This window comes from Anser brachyrhynchus (genome assembly GCF_964034855.1).
Source record: "Anser brachyrhynchus genome assembly, chromosome: 13".
Lineage (NCBI taxonomy): Eukaryota > Metazoa > Chordata > Aves > Anseriformes > Anatidae > Anser > Anser brachyrhynchus.
The window spans coordinates 15,638,156-15,656,952 of NC_137708.1; the positions used below are offsets into that span (position 1 = coordinate 15,638,156).

Genomic DNA, 18,797 nt, shown 5'->3' on the forward strand with positions numbered 1-18,797 from the left:
CTGGGATCTGGGATTTCTACACAATAAACTCAAATCTGGGATTTCCAAATGGTAAATTGGGATCTGGGGTTTCTGAAGGATAAACTGGGATCTGGAATTTCCACATGATAAACTGGGAACTGGGATTTCCAAATGATGAATTGGGATCTCGGGCTTCTGAAGGATAAACTGGGATCTGGGATTTCCGAGGGATAAACTGGTATCTGGGATTTCCAAATGATAAATTGGGATCTGGGGTTTCTGCGAGATAAACTGGGATCTGGAATTTCCGAGGGATAAACTGGGATCTGGGATTTCCAAATGATAAATTGGGATCCCGGCTTTCTGAAGGATAAAGTGGGATCTGGGATTTCCACATGATAAACTGGGATCTGGGGTTTCTGAAGGATAAACTGGGATCTGGGATTTCCACACGATAAACTGGGAACTGGGATTTCCAAATGATGAATTGGGATCTCGGGTTTCTGAAGGATAAACTGGGATCTGGGATTTCCGAGGGATAAACTGGGATCTGGGATTTCCAAATGATAAATTGGGATCTGGGGTTTCTGCGAGATAAACTGGGATCTGGGATTTCCGAGGGATAAACTGGGATCTGGGATTTCCAAATGATAAATTGGGATCCCAGCTTTCTGAAGGATAAAGTGGGATCTGGGATTTCCACACGATAAACTGGGATCTGGGGTTTCCGAAGGATAAACTGGGATCTGGGATTTCCAAATGATGAATTGGGATCTGGGGTTTCTGAAGGATAAACTGTGATCTGGGGTTTCCACATGATAAACTGGGATCTGGGGTTTCCACACGATAAACTGGGATCTGGGATTTCCACACAATAAACTGGGATCTGGGGTTTCTGAAGGATAAACTGGGATCTGGGATTTCCACACGATAAACTGGGAACTGGGATTTCCAAATGATAAATTGGGATCTGGGGTTTCTGAAGGATAAACTGGGATCTGGGATTTCCGAGGGATAAACTGGTATCTGGGATTTCCAAATGATAAATTGGGATCTGGGGTTTCTGCGAGATAAACTGGGATCTGGAATTTCCGAGGGATAAACTGGGATCTGGGATTTCCAAATGATAAATTGGGATCCCGGCTTTCTGAAGGATAAACTGGGATCTGGGATTTCCACACGATAAACTGGGATCTGGGGTTTCTGAAGGATAAACTGGGATCTGGGATTTCCAAATGGTAAATTGGGATCTTGGATTTCCGAGGGACAAACTGGGAGCGGGGAGGTTCTGCAGGGAAGCTCTGCTCCCGTAGCCTGCGGCTGGGCTCACAGGTCGATTAGCGACAAATCTGGCTGTGCCGCCACAAGCGAGTTTGCTACTTAGCCGATAAAAACCCGTTGTCACGTCCCCGTAGGGGCGCAGCACGCCCCGCGGGCAGCGCCGCCGCCATGACACCTCGCGGCCGGTATACCCGCCCCTTCCGCCATGACACCTCCCCCGCCATGACACCGCCCCCAGCAGCCCCCGCCCCCCCGCCGCCGCCGCGGCCCGGCATTGGGCAGCGCGGCCGAATTTTAAACTTTTCCCCCCTCCCCTTAGCAACCGCATCCCTGCCGGCGCTCCCATTGGCCGCCGCGCCGCGCACGCCGCCCGCTGATTGGCCGCGAGGCTCGGCCAGTGCCGGCCGCCGCCGCCGCGCTGCTACTTTCAAAAGAGCCGGGGCCGGCGGCGGCGGCGGCTGCGCAGGTGAGCGGGGACCGGGCCCTATGGGGCCGTGTGGGCCCCCCCCAGCCCCACGGCACCCCCATTTCCTCATGGGGACCCCCCCGCCCGTGCCAGGGGGTCACTGGACCCTGCGGCCCCTTCCCTGGGGGGCAGAGGCGGTGTTAGGGGGGATATGGGGTCGCTGGGCACTTCGTCCCCTTCCCTGGGGGGGGTGTTGGGGTTTGGGGTGCCCCATACGTGTGTTCCCCCCGTATGTGAGGTGTGTGGGGTCGCTGAGCCGTGCATCCGCTTCCCTGGGGGAGTATTGGGATTTGGGCACGTCCATACATGTGCCCGCCCCCCCTGCTTGAGGGCTGTGGGGTCACCGAGCCCTGTGTCCCTTTCCCTGGGGGGGGTGTTGAGATTTGGGGTACCCCCATACATGTGCCCCCACATACATGGGGGCTATGGGATCACTAAGCCCTGCATCCTCTTCCCTGGGGGTAGGTGTTGGGATTTGGGGTCCCCCATACGTGTGCCCCCCATACATGGGGTCCATGGGGTCACTAAGTCCTGCGTCCTCTTCTCTGGGGGCATGTGTTGGGCTCTGGGGTACGTCCATACATGTACCCCCCCCATACGTGGGGCCTATGGGGTCACTGAGCTCTGTGTCCCCTTTCCTGGGGGTAGGTGTTGGGATTTGGGGTCCCCCCACATGTGTGGTCCTCCCCCCCATGCTTGGGGTCTATGGGGTCATTGAGCCTTGCATCCTCTTCCCTGGGGGTGTGTGTTGGGATCTGCAGTCTCCCCATACGTGTGCCCCCCCATAATTGGGGTCTATGGGGTCACTGAGCCCTGCATCCTCTTCCCTTGGGGGGGTGCATTGGGATTTGGGCCTCCACACATACTTGGGTCTGTGGGTTTACTGAGCCCCGCATCACCTTTGCGGGAGGGGTGTGTTGGGATTTGGGTTCCCCCACGTACACGTGCCCCCTCTCTTTGCTCGCAGAGGCCGAAGAAGAGGATGCCGGTGGCACGCAACGCCAAGACGCTGAGCACGAAGCAGCCCCGAGCAGGCAAGGGGGCCCCCGTTACCGAGAATGTGCCCCCTGAGAAGGTGAGGCCGGGCTGGGCCGTGGGGAGGGGGGGCCCTCGCAGCGGGGTGCCCCCTGCGCCCCCTCACCCCGCTCTGTTGCAGGAGGAGAGCTGCCAGGCCAAGCGGTCCCCGTCCTCGCCCCAGGGGGGGCCCAAGAAGCGGTCGGCGTTCGGGGACCTCACCAACGTGAGTGCCTCTTTGTGGGGAGGGGGTTGTGCTGCCCTCCTGGCAGCACCCCAAGGCTCACCTCACCCTTTCTCCCTGCCGTCCTTGTTTCCCCCACCCCAAAACCAGGCTCACAAGAACCAGGCGGTGGCGGGGAAGAAGGATGGGGTGAAATCTGCCCCCCGCAAGGCGCTGAGGGCCCCCACTGCCACGGGGGTAGCCAAGAACAACGAAGTCAACCTGAAAAAGTGAGTACCCAGGTGAGATGGGGCTGGGGTGGGAGGCCGCTGCGGCGGTGGGGGGCTTCCTTGGGGTGATGGGAGCAGGCAGTGGATGGATGGGGTTTTGGCAGCCAGATGTGTCCCCCTACTGACGTCCTTATCCTGTCCAGGTCCCTGAGAAAAACGCCCCCGACAGAGGATCCTGAAGAGCCTGAGAAAGATCCCGTGCCTGAGGAGCCTGTGCAGGTACCGAAGCTGTGCCAGGCTGTGGACCCCAGGGTGCAGCCGGGTCCTGTCCTGGTGGCACCGGGGCATCTCCGGGCCTTGGAGCTGCTTGGGGTGTGGTGGGATGGGAGCTGGGGGTTAAACCTCATCCTTCCTCCTCCAAGCACCTCCAGTGGGGGCTGTGGGGCAGGTGGGGAGGGGCTGCCTCCCCACAGAGCTCTGCCAGCCCCCCCCAGCCTCCCCCTCACTGCAGCCTCCTCCATCCCACAGGCACCTGTGTTGGAGGACATCGACAAGGAGCAGCTGGGCGACCCCTATGCCAATGCCCAATATGCCAAGGACATCTTTGACTACATGCGGGAGAGGGAGGTGGGTGATGCCTGTTGGGGAGGCCTGTGTGGGGTGGGAGGGGGCCTTTTTTGGGGTGTGGGGGTGTCTGTGAGTCCCTGACATCTGCTGCCTTGGCAGGAGAAGTTCCTGCTCCCCGACTACATGGACAAGCAGGTGGACATCAGCGGGGACATGCGCGCCATCCTGGTGGACTGGATGGTGGAGGTGCAGGTAGGTGGGCGTGGGGAGGGGGCCTGGAGTTTTGCAGAGCAGCTCCCACCCCCACTTAGTGTACGGGACCCACAAGCATCCCCAGTGCAGAGCTCACCTTCCCCCCTTCCGGTGCTGGGGGTGAGCCTGTGGGTGCCTCAGGATTTTGGGGGGAGCTTTTTCCTAACCCCTCCCGCCCCACAACCCCGTGTCCTTGCAGGAGAACTTTGAGCTGAACCACGAGACACTGTACCTGGCGGTGAAGCTGGTGGACCACTACCTGGTGGAGGTGGTGAGCATGAAGGACAAGCTGCAGCTCATCGGCTCCACCGCCATCCTCATCGCCTCCAAATTCGAGGTGACTCCCGGGGTGCGGTGTTGGGGTGCGTTTTGGAGAATGCTGGGACCCTGAGGAACTGAAGGTGGCGTGTCCATCCCTGTGCTACTCCTTCCCATCCCAGGGGCTGCAAATGTGGCCCTGGTGGGCTGGATCCTGCCTCCCGGAGATCTGGTTCTTCTCCACTGTGCAGAAACAACCAGGACACCGGGGTTCAGCCCAGGTGGACGTTGTGATGGCCCTGGCAGGAGATGTGCCCTTAGAGGGCCTGCAAACTCTGTAGGATCCCTTAAGCGTTGTCAGGATGAGGCCCTGTGAGGGCGCTGAGCAGTTCCTCCCCGCAGGAGCGGTGCCCGCCGTGCGTGGATGACTTCCTCTACATCTGCGACGACGCCTACAAGCGGGAAGAGCTCGTTGCCATGGAGAGGAGCATCCTCCGCACCCTCAACTTCGACATCAACATCCCCATCCCCTACCGCTTCCTGCGGCGCTTCGCCAAGGTGGGCGGCTGTCCCCTCCTGCCACCTCCCCGGGGGCCACCTGCAGCACTGGGGGGGCGGCCAGGTCCCCGCAGCAGGGTTGGGGGGCGACGGTGTCGTTCCGGGGGTGTGGGATTGGCATCCCGCGCCCCCAGAGAAGGACGCCGGGGTGGTGCTGCACAAAAACCCGAGCCTTCTGACCGCAGTGCGCCCGTGCCAACATGGAGACGCTGACGCTCGCCCGCTTCCTCTGCGAGATGACCCTGCAGGAGTACGACTACGCGCGGGAGCGCCCCTCCAAGCTGGCCGCCAGCTGCCTGCTGCTGGCGCTCACCATGAAGAACCTGGGCGGCTGGGTGAGCTGCGGGGCCGCGGGTGGGCAGGGAGGGGAGGCGCCACCTTGCAGGGGAGCCCCTGGCTCACACCGTGTCGCTTCGCAGACCCCCACGCTGGAGTACTACAGCGGGTACCGCGCGCAGGACCTGCACCCCCTGGTGAAGAGGCTGAACTTCCTGCTCACGTACCAGCCCCACGACAAGCTGAAGGCTGTGCGCACCAAATACTCACACAGGTGAGCGTCCCAGCACCAGCCTTTGGGCCCTGCAGGGAGCTGGGGGGCTCTGCCGGGGGTACCAGGGCTGGTGCTGAGCTCTAACCCCCTGCGCCTCCTTCCAGGCTCTTCTTTGAGGTCGCCAAAATGACCCCAATGGACATGCTGAAGTTGGAGGAGAAGCTGAAAAGCTAGCCCTGCCTCTGTACATAGCCTGTAAATAGCTGGGTGTCCTGCTCTGGGAGCACTGTGTACATAAAAATAATGGGGTTGTTTTTACTTGAAGGGGAGGGAGAGGGAGGGGGGAAAAAAGAAGCGATGTAGAACTGTCAATAAAATACTGTGTATATCTTATGTGGCTGTAGTGGTGGCTGCTGGAGGCTTGTGGAGGTGATGCAGGAGTAGATGAGAGGCTGGAAGGGTCCCGGTCCCATCCCCTTTCCCCCTCCTTCCCTAAAGCAATGACACCACACCAGCAGCAGCAATAAATATTTCTTCTCCAAATATTTACACAGCTTAAATACCCATCTGGGGAAAGGGGTGGGGGGGGGAATCTCTGCTTTGGCCCCACACTGCAGCCCAGGTCCCTGGCTCCTGTAGTGACCCCGCCACTCCGGTGCTGGCAGGACCAAATCTCCGCTTTGGTGCCTCCAGCCTCGCAGGCTCGGCGAGAAGCAGCGGCTCCAGGGACGCTGGGGGACGAACAGACAAAGCAAGGCAAGCGGGGGGGCTCCACACACACACAGGAGGCAGCGGGGACCCAGGCCCCCTGTGCTGCTGCCAGCCTAGGGCGGGTTGCTGAGCTCCTTGATGGCCTGGAGGATTCTCTTCATGTGGCCGACTTTGGTGATGCCCAGGTCCTGCGGGGAGGAGAGAAAGGAGCCGAGGAGCTTAAGGATGCTCCCCGGAACCAGGGTCTGCAGGGGGGGCCGGGAGAGGAGCGAGCGGTACCTTCAGGTCTCTCCTCTCCAGCAGGATCAACTCTGAGCCCTGGATGTCATGCCGGACAAAAATGTCTCTGTACTCCCCTAAACCCAGCGCTTCCAGCCAGGCAGCCACCTCCTCAGCGCCCCACTTGTCCGCTGGCGGGGAGGAAACCCAGAGGTAGAACGGGGGCAACAGGACAGGAGGGGCAGCGTGGGGGCAGACAGCATCCCCCATTTCCCACTGCCCTCGCTCAGCTTGGAGGGGGTTTCTCCTACACGGGTGGAGCACCCCAACACCTCCCCTTTGCCAAACCCACCAAGGGGCTGAGCAGCACCAGAGCCCGCTGCTCCCCCCAGGTGCAGTGGGGTTGGAGATACAGAGCGGGGTGGCTCTGTACGGCTGTTAGGAGAAAAATTGCACCCTAAGGGCGTTGGTGATAAAGGTATGGAAGGGACGTGCCCTGTCCCCCTCGTGGGGCTGCTGGGGGGGGGGTCAGCACGGAGCCACGTCCCCTCCTCACCTGGCAGCGCGCTGTTGGCCTTCTGCTTCTGCGCCTTGTCCTTCCTGGGCTTGGGGATGTTGAGGCGAAGCTTGAAGCTGCCCTTGTTGGCAGTGCCACCGCTCTCCTGCAAGAGCTGGGGCTGAGCATGCTCCTGTGCCCCCCCCTTCACCCCCCCACTACCCCATCCCTAAGCCCCCACCTCCTCCGCAGGGTGGGCGATGGGCACCAGCCAGTGGATGTCCAGCAGCCGCTGCAGCTCCTGGCCCAGCGCGCTCAGGGGGCCCTGCAGCGCCTCCTCCTCCTGGGGCGAGTCCAGCTGCGGGGGACAGGGACCGTCCCCAGCCCTGCTGCCACCCGCCGGCGGGGGGGACCCCTCAGCTGGGGGGCTCGGGGGGGTCCCCGGCCCCGCACTCACCGCCTTCCCTTCCAGGAACGCCCTGGTCTCGGCATAGAGCGCCTTGATGCTCAGCACCACCTCCACGGCCGCGTTCCTGCTGAGAAACTGGGGGGGGGGGGAGAGGGGGAAAGGTTACAGGGGTGGGCATCGAGCTGGGGGTGCGGGTCGGGGGGCATCGTGCCCCCACCCCTCCCGCTCACCTCGGCGGTGCTGGCGGCTTTGTTGGAGAGCGCCTCGCTCAGCGCCAGGGCGCTGGTGTTGACGGCGTGGGCCAGCTCCTGCTCCACGGCTTTGTGAGCCTTGGCCGCCTCGTGGATCCTGCGGCGGGGATGGGATGGAGCAGGGCCGTCCCCCGCGGCCACCGCGGCCCCCTCGGCCCCCACCCTGACCTGGCGATGAGGCTCTCGGCCGCCCGCGAGAGCTGCTGCAGGAGGCTGCTCTCCTCCTCCGTCAGGTACTCCATGGACTGCTGCGAGCTGAGCCGCGGCCGCGCGGCCGCACGGTAGCTCTCCCCCTTCTGCTTGTCCTCCCAGGACTTGAGGGTGCTTTCAAACGCCTGCGGGGGGGGGGCAAGGAGATTCCCCCCCAGCTTGCGCCGCATCCCCGCGCGGCCGCTGAGCCCCCCCCCCGTCCCGGCACGTGAGGCTCACCCGGTCCCTGGTCAGCATCTGGGCTCGGTTCTTGTGCTGGATCTTGATGACGCCGGGCGGCTGGATCCAGGCTTCTCCATCCACCTGCACGGGGACGCCCTCGTCCCCGCGGATGGTGATCTTCACCACGCGGCACTGCGGGGGCGCACGGTCGGGGCTGGCACCGCGGCAGCGCCGGGCTCGGTGCCCCAAAACCTCCCCCCGGCCCTACCTGGGCGATGCGGTGGTGCTGCAGGTTGATGACCCGCGACACGGCCATCTGGATGCTGCCGAAGACGGCCACCACCTCCAGCTTCTTGTCGTCGAAGGACGGGGCTCCGAAGTTCTGCGGGGGGCCAGCACAACCAGGCTGGGCTCAGCCTTACCCCCCCCCAGAGCCCCCCCGGGATGACGCAGAGGCGTGCTGCTCCCCCCGCCTCCCTCCCCGCCTCGCACTCACGTTGTCCTCCTTGGTGCCTCCCCAAAAATTGATGCCCCCGGCGTAGCTGGGGATGTTGAGGACAGCGATGCCCTGCAGGCTGGGCAGCGAGATGGGCACCCCGTCGCACTGCAAGAGAGGGCTGAGCCTGGGGGCCGCCGCGCCGTGCCCCCCCCCCCATGCCGCCCCCGGCCCCGGCCCCGTACCTCCAGCTGCACCCGCTGCTCCAGGTTCTTGTAGGTGCGCTGCAGCAGCTCCTTGGTGCCCAGCACCCCGTACCACATCATGTTCTTGGTGCGGCTGCTGCGGGGCGCAGCGGGGGGGCTGAGCGGGGCCGCAGGCTCCCCCCACTGCCGCCAGCTCCCCAGTGACCCACCAACGCCTCCTGGCATCCCTGTGCGCCGTCCCGGCAGTCCCTTCCAGCATCCCCGTGGTCCCTTCCAGCATCCTGGCGGTTCCCCCCCCCCCAGCATCCCAGCAGTGCCATCCAGCATCCCAGTATCCCAGTGGTAACTCCCAGTTCTCCCAGTGGTCCCTCCCACCGTGGTGGGGCAAGCAGCCCATGTTTTTCCTGGGGGGGTCGCAGCCAACCTGCACTTCTTGGGGTGCTCATCCCGCTTGTTGTTGAACTCCAGCGAGATCTTGGCATCCAGGCCGATGCCGAAGTAGTTGTTCATGACGCATTTCTCTGAGAAGTGGCTGAAAGCAGCAGGCACAGCAGGGCTGGCACCGGGACGCGCAGCACAAAACCCGTCGGAGCCGTGGTTGTAAGCTCCCCGGGGGGGCTGTTGGGACCCCAGACTCACAGCGCGGCGGGGTCCTCGGGGAACTGCAGGCTGCCGAAGGTGTCCGGCCGCTCCAGGAGGATGGACGACGTGGCGGAGGTCACCGTCTCCCGCCGGGAGCCTGGACGTGGTGGGTTGCTGCTGAATGAGCCCATCCCACGGCTCTCCCCATTGCCCCCCCTCAAAAAAGAACCATGTTGTGTGCCACAACAGCGCCTTACAGAGCCTCTCCTCCTCCTTATTGAGCTCCTCCGAGCTGTCCTTCTTACTGGGGACTGTGCTGGCACGGTAGGCTTGGGTCTGCTTGTTCTGCTCGTCCACAGCTGGGTGCAAACACAGGCCTGGCAGCGGGCCCAGGGCACCCACCTCGTGTCCCAAAAGCTGCCCCCCATCCCTGGGGCTGCCACTGCATTTGGGACCTCCACTGGCATCAGAGAAATGCCCCGGAGAAGGAGCGATGCTCCTCTGGGACCGCACAGCGATGCTGCCACGCTGAGGCTTCAGATGGGGAAACCGAGGCACAGACCCCTCGCCGCCCCCACGGCACCCCCTCACCTTTCTCCGCCTGCTCGATGATCTGCCGCAGGGCTTTCTTCAGGCTGTTCGCCCGCAGCATCAGCTGCTCCTTGGATTTGAAGATGCGGGGCACGGGGCTAGGGTTGAAGCCGCCTTTCTCCAGCTCCTTGGTGTCGGCCGGGCTGGCCTGCGGCGTCCCCTCGGGGACCACGATGGCCTGAGCCTCCTCGGTCAGCTCCCGCACCAGCGAGTCCAGCTTCTCGTTCAGCATGGCGCACTGCGGGGCGCCCACGTGCTCACCCCAAGTGCCCAGGCACCCCAAATGCCTGGGCACCGTGTGCTCGATGGGGCACCCCAGGGTCCTGAGCACCTCATGCTTGCCTGAGCACCCCAAGGGCCTGGGCACCCTGAGAGACTGGGCACCCTGCGCTGTCCTGGGCACCCCAAGTGTCCGTGCACCCCCACGGCACGCACATCTCTGCCAGGACCCCAGCCACCCTGGGGCTGTGCCCCCAGGCGCACACCCCAAATTCCCTCCCCCTCACCTTTCTCGCCATCAGCTCGGCCTCCTGCTTGTTCTCGGTCGCTCTCTTGTACGCCCGGCCAACCTCAGCCACGAAGTCATTGACGGTGCCGCAGAGGAACCTGCCGAGAGAAGCGGCTGGGGGGGGCGATGGGACCGGCCAGAGCATGGCCTGGTCCTGGGGGGCGCTCAGCAGCGCTGGGGGGCTCAGCTCCCCCAGCCCCGTCACCCCCGGCCCCAGCTCCCCCTTACTTGGCGGACGAGATCACCACCGAGTGCTTGTCCGACTCCAGGATCTTGGCCAGGTGGAAGGCGACGGAGTCGGCGTAGTGGGAGATCTGGGCCTGGGAGGGGACAGCGCGGGCTGGGACACCTGGACGGGTGTCCCAAGCCAGGACACGGGCTTGTCTGACCACCCCCTTGGCACTGGGACAAGGACACGTGCCAGGCTGAGCCCTGCCGTGCTCATCTCATGCCACACTGCCCCATTCTTACTCCCCAGGCGGGACCTCTCCCCATCTGATCCCTGACGGGATGCCAGGGACATCCCCCCAGGCCCTCTGTCCCCAGAGGTGCCCACCTGGATGTTGGAGTCCCCGTCCTCCTCCTCCTTCAGGGCCGGTGGGGACTGCTTGGGGGCTTCGTAGGTCATCACGCTCCACCTGCCGAGCAGAGACCACAGACGCCTGCATCCCGCCCCGGGAACCCCATCCTGGGGGCGAGCCGAGCCCCCCGGTGCCCCCGCGCTCACCGGTCCAGCATCTTGGTGGTGGCCCTCTCCAGCTTCTCCAGGATCTGCAGCAGCTGGGTGTCGTCGTCGCAGAGGCTGCCCCAGCCCAGCACCCGCGCCAGGTCGTTGCCGGTGCCCAGGGGCAGGACGCCCAGCTGGCACTGCGGGACGGGGACGGGGGCTCAGCCCCTGCGCCCACCCCGAGCCCCACACCCAGCACCCAGCACGCGGCACCCTTGGGTGCTGCAGGTGGCGGCAGCGGGGACGCGTTCCCCGGGGGATGAGGAGGGGGCCGGCGGGGGGGACGTGGCAGCGCGCTGTCCCCGCGGTGCCCTCCCGCTCACTTGCTTGTGCAGCCCCAGGGCGTCGATCTCGGAGAGCACCCAGCCCACGCTGCCGTCGCCGCCGCACACCAGGATGCGGAAGGTGGAGAACTTCTGGAAGAGGCGCAGCCTGCGTGGGGGCAGGAGGAGGGCGCTGGGGGGGTCCCGCTGGGCTCCTGCCGGTGCCACCCCCGTGCCGGCGCTTACCCCAGGTGCGGGCCCCCGTTCATGAGGTCGAAGACCTGGGCCGGGTTGAGGAACTGCTTGAACTTGCGCAGGAACTTGACGCCTTGGTTGTCCCCGCTCTTGGAGTTGACGAAGGCCAGGAGAGGGCTGGAGCAGGTGGAGGGGCAGGTGGCCTTCCAGAAACCTGCGGGGAGCACGCGGGCGTGAGCCCCAGCCCTGCCCCCGGCCCCCAGGACATCGAAGGAGGCACTTCTGGAGCCCCCGACCACGTTGTGCCTGACCAGGAGGGCAACCGGGGGTGTCAGGGGACAGAGAGGGGTGGGAGCAGGGAAAGAGATGGGGATGGGGTGGAGAGGGGATGGTGACAAGGATGTGGAAGGGATAAGGAAGGAGAAGTGGAAGGGGAGGGGATGGAGATGGGGAAGGGGATGGAGGTGGGATGAAAATGGGATGGGATGGAGGTGGAGAGGGGATGGACATGGGGAAAGGAATGGGACGGGACAAGGATGGGGAAGGGACGATATTGGAGATGGGATGGAGATGGAAATGGGGATGGAGACGGGGAATGGGAAGGGATGAGGTGGTGGATGGGAATGGAGACACTGAAGGGGAAGGGGATGTGATAGGGGCAGGGGCAGGGGCAGGGACAGGGACAGGGACAGGGACAGGCAAGGCTGTGCCAGGCCAGCACAAGGGGCAGAGCCGAGTCTGGTTCCTTCCCCATCGCTGCCCCCGCAGGCACCCAGTGAGTCACGGAGCTGGCTCCTGTCCCCAGCCTGCCACTCCACGGGGGGCAGCAGGGGTGGCAGGCGGGGGGCTCCGTTCCTTGCTGTGGGGACCGCCCCAGCACAGCCAGGTGGGAATCCCCATTCCGCCCCAGTGGCACCCGGTGCCCCCCGGGGACCCGCCGCCCCCGGAGGCTGCGGCGTCCTGCCCAGCCCTGCCAACCTGGCGGGCGGGTGCAGATGACGCGGCTGCGCGGGGAGGCTTGGCAGCCGGCAGCGTGCTTTTAGAGAAATGAGACAGGGAATGAAATGTGCCTGAGGCGGGAGGATCGATAAGAGCTGGCCCGCAGCCGGCCTGGGGACACCTCGGCCACCCCGGTCCCCAGGCTGGATGGAGCAGGCACGGCTCTGAAGAGGGAGGAGAAGCCGCGTGATGGTTGCCCTGACAGCATCCTGATGAGTAACGAGCAGCAGATGAGCCACCGGCTGAGCGGAGCGGTGGAAATCATTAAAGAACAGGAGAAGAAATATCCGGAGGAGAGGAACAGATTTCGCTTGGCGGAGGCCAGCTGGGCCCCTCCGGAGAGGGTGCGGGAGGCGGTGAGGGAACGTCTCCGGGTGACGTTCACTCTGGAACCTACCGATGCTGCTACCCCCAGCGTGCCGGGAGGCAGCGGGCGCAGTGCCACCAGGCAGAGCCTGCAGAGACGGAGCTCACGGAGCCCCGTCCCCTCCCCGACTCACCATCCGAATCGATGCTGTTCAGGGCAGTCGGCGGGATGATGGACACCTTGTACTGGCCCAGGGGGCACCTCTTCCCGAAGAGCTCCTTGCAGGCGCTGTGGACCTGGGGGGCACGGGGACACTCGTGCGAGCTGAGGCAGGAGCCGGGGGACACGGCACCAACGCCGCCAGCCTCAGCTTCCCCAGGGGCGCACGCAGGGGAAGGGGGGGGGCAGATCCTTACGATGGCTTTGCACCAGAGGCACCGCCAGTCCTGCAGCCTCCGGACGCTGCCGCAGGTGCGGTCGCAGACGGCGCAGCGCGCGCTGACAGGCAGGTTCCCCTCCAGCCACTGGTGGGGCATGGCCACCTGCGGAGAGGGGCAGGTGTCACCTGTGTGCCACCACCCTGCCGCAGCGCAGGGGTGGCCCCCAGGCACCAGGGACGAGGAGGGCAGGGGATGTCCCGGTGTCACCTCCCATCACCTTCACCACCTGGTGAAGGTGGCCCTGCCATGAGGGACCCCCACGGGCGGTGGGGGGGACGCTCACCCCATCCTCGTCCTCGATGATTTCCGTGCCGATGGAGGCCAGCGTGGTCCACTTGCAGTTGTTGGTGGCTCTGACGGCGCAGCGCTTGTGCGCCTTGAACTTGCACACTTGGGAGGGGAGGAAGAGGAGTGAGGTCCCCAACCCCACGGCCACGGGCATCACCCCACATCCCCCTGGGGCCGGGTGAGCCCCCCCGGTGCTGACCTTCGCAGGAGAGGCCGTGGGAGGTGACCCCTGAGAGGGCCTCGCGGCAGACGTTGCAGAAGGTGGGCCTGGCGTGGGAGCAGGCGTACCAGTTGTGCATGCCCGAGAAGTGCTCCATGTTGAACTGCGTGGCCTGCGGGGCACAGCCAGCTCCGTCAGCGTCCTTGGGAACCCCCCTGAGCCCCCAGCCTGCCTCTGAGGACCTCCCTGGACCCGGTGGCAGCTGACGGGACCACCAGCCTCGGGGCTCTTGACCCCACGTGCCCACGGCTGTCCCACCTCATGGATCTCCCACTTCTGGACAGACTTCAGGGCGCCGATCCAGTCCTCCATCTCCTTGCGGTTCTCGGCGCACAGGATGAGCTTCCGGAAAGGCGTGATCACCTGCAGCAGGCCACGGACCCCACGACCCCTTGTAAGGCCACCCCACAGGGAGCCAGCCCCTAGGACCCCCCCCCCCCCCACTGCAAACCCCACAGCACATTCGTGACAGCTCCAGCACCACCGCCCGCTGCAGCGGCACGGGGGTGCCCGTGGAGAGCCCCCGGCCCTCACCGTGAAGCTGTTGTTGATGTTCTTGGTGCTGGTCTCGGCCACGCTGGCGTCGGACAGGTCCACCTCGTCGAAGATCAGGGACTGCAGGGGCAAAGCGGAGCTCGCTGCTGAGCTTGCAGGCTCGAGCCCCCCGCGGGCAGCTCGGTGGGGGCTCGGGAGGCCCCCCCCCCGCCTACCTTAGCATCCTTGGCGTAATAAAGCGTCCTGCCCCGCAGCTTGAAGTACCTCCTCTTCCACCTCTGGAAGGAGCTCGTCTGTTTCAGCAGCAGCCCCTCCTTCACGCTCTTCTGCAGAGACCAGGGGAACATCAGCTCCCGCGGCCCCCCCAGGGGAACCCTCAAAAGGGGCTCAGGGCGGGCACCGTGGCAATGACCACGGGGATGGGGGGGCCATGAGGAGGACTGGGGGGAAATGGGGGGCTCGTGATGGCGAGGGGATGCGGGGGGTCCGTGATGGCGAGGAGCGGACAGTGATGACCACGTGAGAGGTTCCTGGTGGTGTGTGGAGCAGGAGGACGCGGCGGGGGGGGGCTCCTGATGGTGACGACCAGGAGCTCCCGGTGCCAAGGAGCAAGGGGACACAGGGTGGGTGCCAGCAGCTCGGTGCTGGCGCAGCGGGGTCCGCAGCCAGCGCCGCAGCCTGGCTCTGCCTGGCTGGGGGCCAGGCGGGCGGCAGGATCCGGCCGGGCAGGTGCCAGCACCGCAGCCTGGCAGCCCCCCGCCCCCCCCGGGTGCCAGAAGCTCCGGTGACGCAGGGGTTGTGCAGGACGCAACCCGGCTGGGGCAGATCCCAAAAGGCAGAGCCACCCCCAGGCCCCGACACCGGCAAGCGCTTTCTCCCTGGAAAACTCCCCACTCGGAGCAAAAAGCGCCAAGAGCAGGAGGAGGAGAGGGGGGCCCAGGACCCACCGCCGCACCGACCTGCATCTCGCGGGCATCGTCCCCGCTCCAGCCCATGGGGCAGGCACCGGGCTCCAGCGGGGCCCGGCCTCGTTCCCCCCAGACGCAGCAGTGTCAGGGCGCGAGCCGTGGGCTGCGGTCGGCTGCAAACCTTTATCAGGCTCTGCAGCATGCCGGGGCGCTTCCGGGCTCGGCTGCAGCCCCGTGCCCCGAGGACGGGTCCTGCTGCAAGGGCAGGAGCTCGGCCCCCCGAGCCCCGTGCTGCAGGGACCCTTGCATGGTTCCGGCCCCAGCGCTGGCACGCAGGAAAATGGGGGGGGGAGGGGGGTGCTGCAAAATTCACGGGGGGTCGGGGATGCGGCGCGTGCACAACGGAAAGTGTGAGCGAGGCGAGGGCAGCGCGGCTGAGAAACCTCACAAACATCCGGCCGGTGCCACTGGGGCTATCTGCACGGCCCAGGCGCTGGTCCCTCCCTGCCCGTGCCACCGAGCAGGGCCTGGTCCCCTCGCCACGGCCCCGCTGGGGCTGGGGCTTTGGTGCTGGTGGCACCGCGCGGGGCTTGGGGGTGACGTCCGTGCCGGGCGGCCGGCGGCACGCTGCGCGGGCACGTGGGCTTGGGAACATCTCCACGGGGAGACCTCCGGGGGGGGCCCAAAGCACGCAGGGACCTCGGGGCATGCAGGGGGACCCCAAACCATGCATGGGGATCCTGAAGCACACAGGGGGACCCTGAATTGTGAAGGAGACCTCGCGGCCTGGAAGAGCACCCTGAAGCACACCGGGGGACCCCAAAGCGTGCCGGGGACAGCTGAGCACGCCACTCATGGGGAAGCCAAAGCACACAGGGAACCCCAGAGCACGCAGAGGGACCCCAACCCATACAGGGGACCTCAGAGCATGCAGGAGGACCCCAAAGCATGCAGGGGACCCCAAGGCATACAGGGGATCCCCAAAGCATACAGGGGACCTAAGAACACGCAGGGGACCCCAAAGCGCACAGGGGATCTAAGAGCACACAAGGGGTCCCCAACACATGCAGGGGACCCCAAAACATACAGGGGACCTCAGAGCACACAGGGGGACCCAAAATCATACGGGGGACCCCAAAGCATGGGGCTCCAGCCAGCAGCTCCCCAAGACAAGCGCCTGCCTCAGCCCAGCACCCAGCGGTGACACGTCCCAGCTGAGCCCCAGCCCCGCCACCCAGCAGCATCCCCACACGGCTGGGGTTACCCCAGAGGAGGCCACGCCGTGGGTGACAGCCCCAGGACAGCTCCACCGGTGGCCGGGGATGGAGCTGCCCCTCCCGTGCCCCTTTGTGCCACGGGGATGCTCGGCCAGGAGCCGCGTGCTGCAGGAAGGAGGTTTCCAGGGCTGGCCCCACGGGTCTTTCCTCGCCACCCTCTTCCAGCGGCCGGGATCCAACCCTCCCCATCGCCTGACACCAGCACCCGGCCCCCACGGGCTCGGCTCGGCCCCTCCTGGGCACACTCAGGTCCTGCAGGATGCCCGGCGCCTCCGGCCAGGAACAGGAGCGCTCGCTGTTGGGGTGCCCCACGGGAGGATGCTGCACGTGGGGACCCCCCAGCCCCACCGAGCACCTGCGGTGTACCCCAGCAGCGGGAATTTGGGGCTGCAGGAATGGCGACCCCCAAAACCCAATGGCTGCTAAGCCATGGGGGCGCTCACCCCATAGGGACGCTCCCATCCCATGGTCCCCACCGATGCCCACAGCCCCCCCAGCTCCGGTGCAGGGAACCAGCAGTCCCCAGCCGCAGCGATGAGGAGGAGGAGGAGGAGGAAGAGGGGGCGGCAGCAAGGCCCCCACCCGTCCTGGGGCCATTCAGCCCGGCGGGGGCACCTGCGCCTGGCAGCTGTCATTGTCACCGAGCACAATGGCCTCGCCGCCTCCGCACCGGGGCCGGCACAAAGCGCCCCGCGGGGCGCCCCGGCAATTGCAGCCCGCAGAAAGGCGAGCTGGAGGTGTGGGGGTACAGGGGGGGCGTGACGGACGGGGAGGGACGGGGGCACTCGGGGGTGGGGGGCAGGCTGGCTTTTGGGGCGCACGCTGACAGGGGAGGGCGCAGCAGAGATCGGGACGGGATGCTCGCCCTGCCCTGTCCCCGTAGGGACAGCACCATGATGTGGGGGCCATGCTCGCCCCCCCGAGCGGTGGGGTGGGGGCCCCAAAACTCAGCAGGTGCCTGCAGACCCCGATTGTCAGCAGCGGCCAGGAGTACAGCCAAGGACGCCCAAAAATAGGTCCCCCCTCCTTGTCACTGAGCCGGGCATCTCTCGGGAACCCTAGCATCGGGCTCCCCCTCCTTCATTAACCGCGTGCTAATTAGGCACCAGCCCGGGTCTGCGGGGTGCTGCCCCCCCCCGTACGGGTGCACAGAGGCCACCTCGGCCGGCGCACGTGCTTCCCGCCCGCCGTCCGTCCCCAGCATCGCCTCCTGCATGGCTCACTGCCGCGCCGGGCAGGATGTGGCCGAGAGGACAGGCGCTGACACCCGGCCTGGGGGACGCGGGGACGCTGCCCGGCCGTCTGGCTGGGGGCGAGCCCCCCCCGGCACCCCCAGGCACAGCACCGCAAGGGGCCAGCGGTCCTCGGATGGCACCGAGGGCTCAGAGCCCCCACAGCCTGGACCCACCGGCTTGAGCATCCCACATGCCCCCGCGCCCATGGCAGCACCCCACGTTTTTGTAGGACCTACCAAAACGGCGCGCCGCGCACAAGCCGCCAACCCACAGCAATGGCTGGGAGGGGAAGGAAAAACAAAAATACAAAAATACCAAAAAAAAAAAAAAACCACAAAGGTTGGGGGGTTGTGGCGAGGAGGGGACAGGAGCTGGGGGTCCCCGCGCCCCTCACCTTGCTCCGCATCTGCCCGGAGGTGGACACCTTGCGGATGAGCTTGTGGGTGCTGCCCTCCTGCTCGCCCTCGCTGTCCGACGACTCCTCGCCGCCCGCCTCGGGCGAGACGGGGGACAGCTTGTCCGAGTCCAGGGACGACACCGATTCCCGCGCCTGCCGCAGGAACAGGTCCCCGGCCACCACCTTCTCGGCCATCTTCTCCCCACCGCTCGCCCGGGGGTGACAGCCCTGCCAGGACAAGGAGAGCCCTGAAATGGGCGCGGAGCCTCCCCCCCCGACACACCGTGAGCTTTTCATTTTATTATTTTTGGTGTCCCAACTCTTTGTCACCCTTTCTGTCCCCCCACCCACCCCCACCCCCGCTTACCGGGACCACGGCCACCCCCTGCCCGCCCCGCAGCCCGCGCTGCCCCCACCCATGGGTGCCCTTCCTCAGGGTGCTGGGGAGGAACGGGGGGCTCTCCGTGCACCCCCACCCGACCCTGGGAAGGGATGGGAGCATCCCCACGGCGCTGTGGGGCAGGACAGGGTGGGGGGTCCCGGGGCTCCCCGCATGCAGGGGGTGGGGGGGCGCCTACCTGGCAGCGCTGCGGGCCGAGGGGAGCGCGGCAGGGCCGGGAGGGGGGCACCCGCTGGGAGCCCCCCATCTCCCCTCCAAGCCCCAGCGAAGGCGCTGCCTCCTCCCCGCGCAGCAACGAGCGTGGGTTGCTTATTTTTTTTTACTGGGGGGGGGGGGGGGGAGCAAACCGGCGGCACCGCATTGCTGTCTCCCCCCCCCGCACCCCATGCACAACCCCCCCTCCGCCACCACCCCAAGCGTGGGGCCGCGCATCCCACCCCCCCCCCAAAATATGCCGGGGCACGCACCTTTGCAGCCCCGAGCCGCCGCCGATGCCGGTGCAAGGTCGCTGCGCGCCCCCCCCCCGCCCCGCGCGCCCCCCCCACCCCTCCCGCCCCCCCCCCCCCCGCCTCTGCGAGGCAGCCCCGGCCCTGCCCCTGCGCCGCAAGCCCCAGCCTGCTCCGGC

General features: G+C 65.9%; 2 protein-coding genes across 5 annotated transcripts; one reads left to right on the forward strand and one right to left on the reverse strand.

The window, feature by feature from the left end:
* Nucleotides 1–1,669: 1,669 nt before the first annotated feature.
* On the forward strand, nt 1,670–5,631 carry CCNB3 (cyclin B3). Its single transcript, XM_080554133.1, has 12 exons — nt 1,670–1,708; nt 2,676–2,783; nt 2,865–2,948; nt 3,057–3,175; nt 3,319–3,394; nt 3,644–3,742; nt 3,842–3,934; nt 4,134–4,271; nt 4,595–4,750; nt 4,936–5,085; nt 5,170–5,300; nt 5,405–5,631. The coding sequence occupies exons 2-12, from the start codon at nt 2,691–2,693 to the stop codon at nt 5,472–5,474; spliced, it is 1,209 nt and encodes a 402-aa protein (XP_080410259.1). The 5' UTR covers nt 1,670–1,708; nt 2,676–2,690; the 3' UTR covers nt 5,475–5,631.
* A 125-nt stretch (nt 5,632–5,756) lies between these two features.
* On the reverse strand, nt 5,757–18,560 carry LOC308177233 (diacylglycerol kinase delta-like). 4 transcript variants are annotated; one of them, XM_080554132.1, is made up of 30 exons: nt 18,351–18,560; nt 17,770–18,000; nt 14,171–14,281; nt 13,995–14,075; nt 13,719–13,823; nt 13,440–13,572; nt 13,236–13,342; nt 12,929–13,054; nt 12,706–12,808; nt 11,258–11,420; nt 11,072–11,180; nt 10,749–10,888; nt 10,578–10,659; nt 10,250–10,341; nt 10,020–10,119; nt 9,514–9,751; nt 9,180–9,281; nt 8,980–9,079; nt 8,765–8,872; nt 8,380–8,476; nt 8,195–8,302; nt 7,967–8,080; nt 7,756–7,890; nt 7,495–7,661; nt 7,306–7,423; nt 7,124–7,210; nt 6,908–7,024; nt 6,727–6,832; nt 6,231–6,361; nt 5,757–6,139 (listed from the first exon to the last, which is right to left on the reverse strand). In XM_080554132.1, exons 1-30 carry the CDS (start codon nt 18,417–18,419, stop codon nt 6,065–6,067), a joined length of 3,555 nt encoding a protein of 1,184 aa, XP_080410258.1. In that variant the 5' UTR covers nt 18,420–18,560; the 3' UTR covers nt 5,757–6,064. The 4 variants fall into 4 exon arrangements, with proteins under 4 accessions (XP_080410258.1, XP_080410257.1, XP_080410256.1 ...); XM_080554131.1 differs by having other exon boundaries at nt 6,727–6,841; XM_080554130.1 differs by having other exon boundaries at nt 6,908–7,210.
* Nucleotides 18,561–18,797: the final 237 nt, after the last annotated feature.

Coding starts and splice junctions, on each gene's coding strand:
- CCNB3 (XM_080554133.1), top strand. CDS start 2,691: ATGCCGGTGGCACGCAACGCCAAGACGCTGAGCACGAAGCAGCCCCGA. Junction 3,176..3,318: donor AACGAAGTCAACCTGAAAAA/GTGAGTACCCAG, acceptor TATCCTGTCCAG/GTCCCTGAGAAAAACGCCCC. Junction 5,086..5,169: donor TGAAGAACCTGGGCGGCTGG/GTGAGCTGCGGG, acceptor GTCGCTTCGCAG/ACCCCCACGCTGGAGTACTA.
- LOC308177233 (XM_080554129.1), bottom strand. CDS start 18,419: ATGGGGGGCTCCCAGCGGGTGCCCCCCTCCCGGCCCTGCCGCGCTCCC. Junction 13,573..13,718: donor AGAAGTGGGAGATCCATGAG/GTGGGACAGCCG, acceptor TGTGCCCCGCAG/GCCACGCAGTTCAACATGGA. Junction 7,891..7,966: donor AGCACCACCGCATCGCCCAG/GTAGGGCCGGGG, acceptor GCGCCCCCGCAG/TGCCGCGTGGTGAAGATCAC.